The 8900-nt window shown below is 39.7% G+C and overlaps 1 protein-coding gene across 1 annotated transcript in view; it reads right to left on the reverse strand.

The window, feature by feature from the left end:
* CHST8 (carbohydrate (N-acetylgalactosamine 4-0) sulfotransferase 8) overlaps positions 1–8561 on the reverse strand; it is a 146140-nt gene extending 137579 nt beyond the window's left edge. Inside the window, exon 1 of the mRNA XM_009320270.1 lies at positions 8456–8561. Within this exon, the coding sequence (XP_009318545.1) occupies positions 8456–8561 (106 nt within the window). The remainder of the gene's footprint in view (positions 1–8455) is intronic.
* Between the last annotated feature and the right edge of the window lie 339 nt (positions 8562–8900).

Below are 8900 nucleotides of genomic sequence, written 5' to 3' on the forward strand. Positions count from 1 at the left end.
CATGACGTCACATGGTATGGAATATCCCTTTGGCTGGGGATCAGCTGTCCTGGCTGTGCCCCCTCCCAGCTTCTTGTGCATCTCCTCGCTGGCAGAGTATGCTGAAAAGTCCTTGACTTAGTATAAACACTGCTTAGCAACAACTAAAACATCAGTGTGTTATCACATTATCCTCATGCTAAATCCAAAACACAGCACTATACCAGCTGCTAGGAAGAAAATTAACTCTATCCCTGCCGAAACCAGGACACTGAGAAAAGGAGTCTCCCCTCCCACCCTTCTCAAATAGCCACTGGGCAAACTACCAGTTTCCTTTGTTTAGGCTTGTGCTTTCTGTCCTCCTGGCCACAAGAATAAGTATTTGTGTATCTCCTCTGCTTCCATGTCAGCCACTCTGACTGCAGCGGGTGCAGGCCATCTGAAGACTTCTGTGAATTCAAGCCTAAAATAATTCTAAAGCCAAATATACCTTTGTTTGTCCCAAGCGTTATCTGTGCCATCATTACAAAAAGCTCAGCACTGCCAATTATTATGCCAAATGGAAGGAGAAAGGTAAATGAATTAGAATAGAGAAGGAACAGAGCACTGGAGCACAAGGGCCTTCTTGAAGGATGAAGAATTTCATTCACAACCTGCTTTCCCCCCAGCCCCTGTTCAGTTCCCACTGCTCCATAAAGGGACTTGATGTCCCCTGATTTCCTCCCAGCCCATGTAACTCTCCTTGTGTATGCGCATACATACTTGGTGGCACAGCACGTTTTGCTTTCATTGTTTAGGGATACTCGAAGTCTGTAAACACTGATCTCTTGGCTAATGCACTACAAAGAGCAAAACATCAGACATCCAGTCCCTGGAAAGAGTTTTATGAGAAAATGTGTGGTTTCCAACTAAAAAGCAGGAACAGAAGCCCCAAAAGACTCAATTTCTGTAGGTATGAACAGCCAGTGGATAGTGATTCTGAAAAAAGCGGGAAAGAGCATGTCTGAATATTGCCCTGCTGTGCAGAAGTGTCAATGGAGGAAGGGCCTGGCTGGAGTATTTTTCCCCTTAATCACTATATAGGTCTCCTGAAGTAGCTGAGACCAAAAAGGGACAAAGATCGGACTTAATTTTACAAGGTGCAGAACATTTTGACCCTCAGGCAGCAGAGCACTTCAGGCATCGGAGCAGAGCTAACAGTCAAGCCACTTAGTTGATGTTGAAGTGCTTTTCTGCACTGATGCTATAAGCTAGCATCTTGTAGGATAGGGCCTGTACAGAATAAGATTAAAATCAGTTAATCACCTTGCGTATGTCAGGTGGTGACAGATGCAAAACCAGTCACTTACTTTCAAAAATAGATAGATTATTAATTTGGAGAAAACGATAAAGATGTCCACAAGAAGTTGCTCTTGTGTAGGGCCTATACAAGATCAATTATTTGGCTTTTTATGGTCTCGACTGGTGCTAAAGCAGTAGTTAACTGGCAGTTTTGATGCTGATACACAAAGCAAGCCATAATAGAGAAGAAAGCCACCTTTAATTTCAAGCTCCACTAGAATCATGAAAGGAAAATTAATGTTTACTAAATGAAAAAGCATGATATTGCTGGAGAGAGGAAGTTTTGGTTAAGCTTTTAGGGGAACGTTAATAACTTTGAGAAATGGAAACATATATTATAAAACATGTTTAAAATGGCATAAACTTTAGAAAATCCAGAAGGTATTTTAAACTTACCTAAGCTCCTCAATGAGGTATCAAGTTTTAAACATCAAGCAAACTCAATGATAGCTGACATATGGAAGGAGGCTTTCTAGTGCTGACACATCTTCTATGAAAAATTAAATATAGCCTTATATTTAGAATACGTGTTTTGAGGTGAAATGAGTCTGCTGATCAACTTTTGCACATTTCTGTAATGCCTCTGCAAATTCTCAGGGGAATCTGAGAAGCATCCAGGCTTGTTCCCTAGATATATGCTTTCATAAAGCTGCCACTCTGAGAGTCTTCTGACATATCACGGTGCAGTTGAGTTTTGCCTGTGATATGTTGCCAAGCACCATAAATGATTGCAGCTCTGAGATGGCAGGTCACTTTTTATTTTGCCAGACACAACAAAGAAGTGTCAACCTCTGACAGTTTTTAAAAGTAGGCTTTAAAAGAAATATCAAACCTTTTTTTTTTTAACCAGTCAGTATCTGAGAAGAAATGTTCACAGAAAAGGAGAGGATAGGGAAATTTGTGGAAGTGGAAGCTGCACTATGTGAGTGATTTAGCACTACATCACTCTGATTTTATGCTGATAAATACATTTGGGGTTAGGTGACGTGGACTTTATGCCATCAAATAAATGGGCAGTGGATCTGAGTTCAGTCATCTGATGTGTGTGCGCACCACTGCGGTGGGATTATAACTGCTGCCAGTAATGCACTAGATTTTGTGATGATCTCACAGTTAATATGTGCTTTGGTCTTGCATTTTTGTTGTAGGACCTTGCAGTCCTTAGGTACCTTGAATTCCCTGCAGAGAACCCCCGTACTAACAGGAAACGCAAACATTTAGCAGGTGGATTGCCCGATTTAACACAATATAGCACAATCTATGAGCAGTAGGGTGGGACAGGAACAAACTGCAGCAGCTTTGGATCCCAATTTCACAGTCTAACACCGAAGTGCTCCGATTCTGTGAAGCACTTGCTGATGGTCGACGGGACGTACTGGTCCTGTAAATGCTGGCCTGCGATGTTATAGCTTAAGAGCTGTATTTGCTTTAACGGGGTTTAGGCTGGAAAAAGTACTGACTTTCTAACTGCTAAAGCATGTTAACAGAAACTGTAAAAAAACCGAAAAGTAAAAAAAAGTGGCGCGCTCTCAATACCATGACATAAATAAATGCTGCATTTTTCATAAGACTGCTAAGGATATGGCATAGTCATGAAAGCAGGGAAAAAGTGTTGTAGGAGACAATCTCTGTATATTACTCATGATAAAACAGCTTATACGTGATTGCTTTCAGCACTAGACTGCATTTCTTTTGAACAGGATTGCACTGGCAGTGTGGTGCAGGGTTTCCTTTGTAGCCATCTGGACAGCATTTGATCCCCCTATAGCAGTAGACTGATGAAGTCATTGCCAGCACTTCTTTCCAATGTAAAAAATAACCAGGTTCACATTCACAGTCAGTCTAAAACGCAACCATTTCAAGCAACAGAAAAGGGAATATCATACTTACAAGACCACATTTCCCTTATAAGTGCCTTGCCTCAGCAGACAAGGAAATAGATCTTTTTCTTTTTGTCCCAGTAACTGCAGACCATTGGGAACTAGTCTGCACACAGGGAGTTCTTTGCTGGGGGAAGTTCAGCTAAAGGAGACTCAGAGGATGTGACTGCAGAAGGTTCATCCACTCTTGAGTTGGTGGAAGCTACCCTTACACACGTGACAGTATGCCACATATGCTTGAAAAGCATATCGGCGAGCGCACTCGCCTCTGCTACAGTCACCAGATTCTTTTGTCCATGATTTCTGCTGATGCTGTTAGTTGAGAAGCAGATTAAATGGCTCCCAGTTTATAAAGAGAAGTAAGTTGGAAATTGTAGGAAAATTACATCTGAAATTATATATCAGTGCTAGTTCATTTTCAATTGTATTTGTAAAAAGTTTCCAGTACGACAAACAATGGTAGATTGTGCACTAGGATAGTATTATGGAAATGTACAGCTAACATGGAGAGGTGCATAGGACTGTAATTTGTGAGTAACAAGGTGTATGTGCTCTGAATAAGTAATAAGAAAATTTCAGTATAGCTATAATATTGGTATTTGCTCTAAGGCTACTGCAATATACTGTAAGATTTCTGCACTGTGGCTCCCTTGTGCCATCAGGTTTGCAATAGCATTCGCATGCCAACCCTTCTGTCATCTCTCTTTCCTCCCTCTCCTTCCCATCACACCCTTAGTAAAACAGAAAACAAAGAAGATGACAGTATTACGTTAGGAATTGGTAGATGAGGTAAGGAGAGCAATCACTGCAGAATCTCAGTCAGATGAGTTTCAGGTTTGGTTATATTCATACTTGACTTTCAAATTCTGATATAGTCAGAGTGCAAAGCCATTTCCATTCTACTCCCTGTTTTCACCCTTTTGGAGCTTTCACAACATTCATCCTTTGAGATGTATTTTCCACCTTTTACCAGCTCCCAGAGGAGTGTGTGTCCATATATAATCATCTTAAAGCTCTAACTGAAAACTCTTACAGGTTTGTGAATTCAGTAACCATATGCAAAAACCCTATATTTTTTTTCCCCACGAGCTTATTCACCATGTATAGAGAAATTTGCGACATGAATATAGATATATAGAAATATTAATACTTCCCCTGTTTTTTATTTGGCAAAATCTCCTATTAGAAAAGTAGATACCATTTTAGAATATCCCTTGTCCTCTGACTAAAGTCCATAGAGCGCATGGTCTTAAGTACAGCTATAGATATTCTAGTACAGCTATAGATATTGTGTTCCTGGTGCAACTTGGAAGCAGTGGTCCTGGTATTCATGACCTCACCTGCCCATCTGCTATTCATGACCACAGTCCTGTCTCCAGCCCATGGACTGGCTGGTCTGCTGCTCAGAAGTTTCTGTAGGTGTTTGAAGTCCACCTGAGAGCTGTCAGGATGGGTTGCATCCTCTAGACTCTTCTTTCACTTGCTGACGTTGTTTGTCCCAAGTTGCTCTCTTGCACCACCCAAATGCAGGTCTCACAAATCCAAGTTCTCCATGCTGTCAGTGTATCTCATAAACTGCAGTGGCCCTGACCAAGGCTGTAAAGGTGCTTGTTAGCCCCATCAACTCTTCCACTGTAAATCCCGAGAGAGAGGGTGCATGCCATTATGCTGAAGAAGCCTCCTGCTAACCACAGGGCTGGACAGGCCCCTTCCCAGCTGCTTTCGTGGTTCCAGGACAAACACAGCGGTGGAGTGGCTGCACATTTAGTTACTGTAAAGTTTTTGCATGTTTAATATCCTATCACAGACAGGAGATTTATACATTCAAGAGTCATTAGCATTAGGATGGGGATATATGTATTAAATTTTTCTTGTGCACCATGTGCAAATGTGCTTGACTTAACCAAAGCTGGTCTAGTGGAAGGTGTCCCTGCCCATGGCAGGGGGATTGGAACTAGATGATCTTTAAGGTCCCTTCCAACCCAAACCGTTCTATGATTCTATGATTCTATAAAACAAATCCTTTACTGTGTCTGTTTAAGAATAATGGCATGATTACTGCAGAAGCCAAGTTTTATATAATTTTACAGGGAGAATTATTAGAAGAGCGTTGCATTTCTGTATGGCGTATGACTATCATTCACACCACTTCTCAACCCACACCCCTGCTTTATCCTGCATTCTCCATAGTAATAGCACTCTTCGTAGATGCCGAGAAAATGACTGTTGTAAGTTAAATTATTGTCTCTTTAATGACCACAGGAATATCTACTGAATTTAATATATTGACTTGGGAAATCTGTTTTGCCCACCCTAAATGGCTGTCTGTCTTTAAATATATCTGCTCAGAGTGATGTGCATTATATAAATAAAACTACACAGACAGCATGTTTGTCAATCAGCAAAAAGGCTCTACACCCGCTATCCCGGCACATATACTTTGTAAGCATTGGTTTCCAACAGATAAATGTAATCAAGGTTTATATGCTCACAGAAGCCAACAGGATGGGATTGTTTCACTCGAAAGATCAGAAGAAAATTGTAACTAATGTTGTGGAAAATTACTTTGATATTGCTTTCTCAGTACAGCATCACAATTAGGTAGCAATGTGAAGCACAGGGAAAGAATAAATGAATAGTAACAAATCAACACAAACAGCTACTGTCAGGAGTACTTTGCTCAGTGAAAGTAATGTAAGCATTACTTAAAGTTTTATGACTGTGGATTTTATACTGGTTTAAGTAGTACATCAAGGTCTCACCATCATGCTTGCTAGGACTAAAACAATCAAGAACAATTTCTGGAAGAGACAGATAAAACTAAAGTACCAAAGTATTTTTATTAATCTTCTTTCATAAGTTGTACTATCTTAAATTAAAGATGACTGAATGTACTAACAATGAAAAATGTCCTTTTGGACAATGCAAAATTCTCCTATGCTGCTTTTCAGTTGAAAATCAACGTTACTGACTTTTGTCTAGCCTTCTTGGTGAGATTCCAGTGCCTGGCAAATACATTTTACTACATAGTAACTACATGGGAAATACAAAAGCAAAGGCTAATCCAATAAAACTTTGTCATGCAGAATCTGTTGTCCTAAGTAGCTTAATGACACATGCACTTGTCCAATTCTATTGAGGGAGCAATCAGACAAGCAAATTATAGCGATACCCAATCTCCATTAGAAACAGGCCCTTTTAAGGAGAAACACTCTGAACAGGGAAAGGGAAGGATCCTTCTCAGCTCACCAGAAATGTTGCTTGTGATTGACAGATTTTCACAGGAGACTGTCTAGTGATGAAATATGCCTACCTCTCTTTTTAATGAAATGAATGGATATTTTTTCCTGTGTCCTTTAAGCTGCCTAATATGTTTTAGTGATAACTGGTATCATTTTCAGAAGCAGGGAATGTGAGGAGTTTCTGAGTGCACTGGGAGTTGAAAGCACTTAACACACATGAAAATCAGCCAAACAGAAATAAGAGTAATTGTATTGAGCACCTTTTACTCAAGGGTACAGTCTGGTTCCTATTAACATAAATAGTAATTGAATGTGAGAATTGAGCAATTGATTACACACCTTTGGCAGTAACAGCATTGTTGGGATGTTCATGTTTTAGCTATGCAGAACCCTGCCCACAGCAATCGAGTATGTTACCGAGCGAGTTTCCCTGCTGGTAGTAGGAGCTCTGTTCAAACTTGCTTTTATTTAAATATGCTTGCATGTCCCCTTCTACAGTTATATCCCTCTCAAAAATCACTTCACAGTGTACTACAATCAGCAGTTGGCGTTCAAGAGGTTTGTGGTAGAGAGAACAGAGGTATGACAGGTCAAGATGAGGGACCAATAATGAAAAAATGGAGAATAAATTGCACTGGTTTTGAGACACCACTAGAAATTCCTTCTCTTTCAGGAGCAAAGAATTAACTTTTCAGTGTAAAGTTACAGATTCTTAGATGCACTAGAGTACTGCCTGCATTTGCTGTCCATATGTCTTTCCCTCCACCCCCAATCTACTGGCCAATTTCAGTCAAATGTGGCCAGTACCGCCAGTTTTAATCTGTAAGCTCTTTTGCATCTAAGTATACAAAAATAAATTGCAAAAGCACTGAAGGGACTGGTTAATTCTCTGCTTTGCACAACACCGATGATTCATTATTTCTATAGTTTCAGCTGAGTGGCTGCTTTCAAAATTGGTGTGCAGTTGGACTAAATAATAAACATATTAAAGTATAGATTGTTTAGTGATATGGAAATAAGCACTTAATAAACCTGGACACAGAAATTAGCACTTAATGTAAGTATTTAAGAGTTCTCTATGTTAGGGTTCAGCTCCTTTAAAAATGTTAGTAACACTTCAAAATATACACAGTCATGTTCACTGTACAATGAAGGTGTCAATTGAATAGACTTTTTATAACGCACATATTTAGTCAAAGGAGAATTTCAGCACATATAAGAGCAAAGAGTGATCAAACCTCGGCACACAGGGGCATTATTATCAGCTGGAGTAACTGCACTGGCATTTGTCTAGGTTCTAAACCAGCCTTCATTACAGCCTTAGTCAAAGAGAAAGCGACTGTAAGTAAATCAAGAGATCTCGTGCTTTCTCATACTTCTTGTGTGCCCCTCCTTTAAAAGGAAACTGCTATTTCAGCCCGCAGTTTTTTAGTTCTCACATTGATGTGGTCTTTGTGGCTCTTCACAGTTTGAAGTTAGTAGCACAGGAAGATGGCACGCGTATGAATGAAAGTTATGTAAAGTTTAACGGAAGTTAAGCACGTTAAAGGAATGCATCCCAAAGTATTTTATGTCTCTGGCATGACTCATTTATGCATCTCTTATTTTGCATCTCCATGACACACAGAATACCATACACAGGCAAAGGGGGATTCAGAAGCATGTATTTGCAGGAACTGAACTTTTGGGAAAATTTCTCATTTTCATATTTATAGTGGTATAGCTGGTAGCAGAAGTTGTTCTCAACTTTAGCAGAAAATTAACTCCTCTGCACCTTGGCAAAGATTCCTGCGTAATCAGTCAATCGGTTCTTGGAACTGTTTTTAAGCAAACTCCTCGTTTTCTTTTTTTTAAAAGAAACTGTTAAATAATTTCTAAATAGCCTGTATTAAAAAAAATTACATACCTTTGTTGAGGCAACTTCTGTGAAATATATAAAACATGTTAAGGGTATAAGTACAAAGTGTTGAACACGAAAGAGCGACTGAGGCAAATAGAAATAGGAATGCTAACCTGGTGTCTGCTGATGAACTATTTCTGGATCCTGCAGGTGAATGAAGACAACGAGCCCAGCTGCTCCAAACAGCAAGATGAAGGAGAACATACATGTCAGCCTCATAATTATTGTTCTCGGATCAATCCAGTTCTGACCCAGGAAAAGAACTGCATGCAATCTCCAGGACACTCTTCACTCATAGTCTCATCTTCTCATCTGGAAGTCTGGCGTAATATGTCTACAAGAGGTAAAAAACCAAACCCCTACAACTTAACATATAGAACATTTATTTTTTCAAGGCAGATTAGTAGATTTAAGTCCTTGTTTAGACCAAGTAACTGATTTCTCTAGCATTTGTTTGGTACAGTTAATTGCAGTCATTCAGTCAATTTCTGCCCTATCAGTTTGTCTTTAATTATACGTCACTGGTTTTAACATGTTGAAAAAACAATGCAGAAAATC

This window comes from Pygoscelis adeliae, unplaced genomic scaffold (assembly GCF_000699105.1).
Source record: "Pygoscelis adeliae isolate BGI_AS28 unplaced genomic scaffold, ASM69910v1 Scaffold62, whole genome shotgun sequence".
NCBI lineage: Eukaryota > Metazoa > Chordata > Aves > Sphenisciformes > Spheniscidae > Pygoscelis > Pygoscelis adeliae.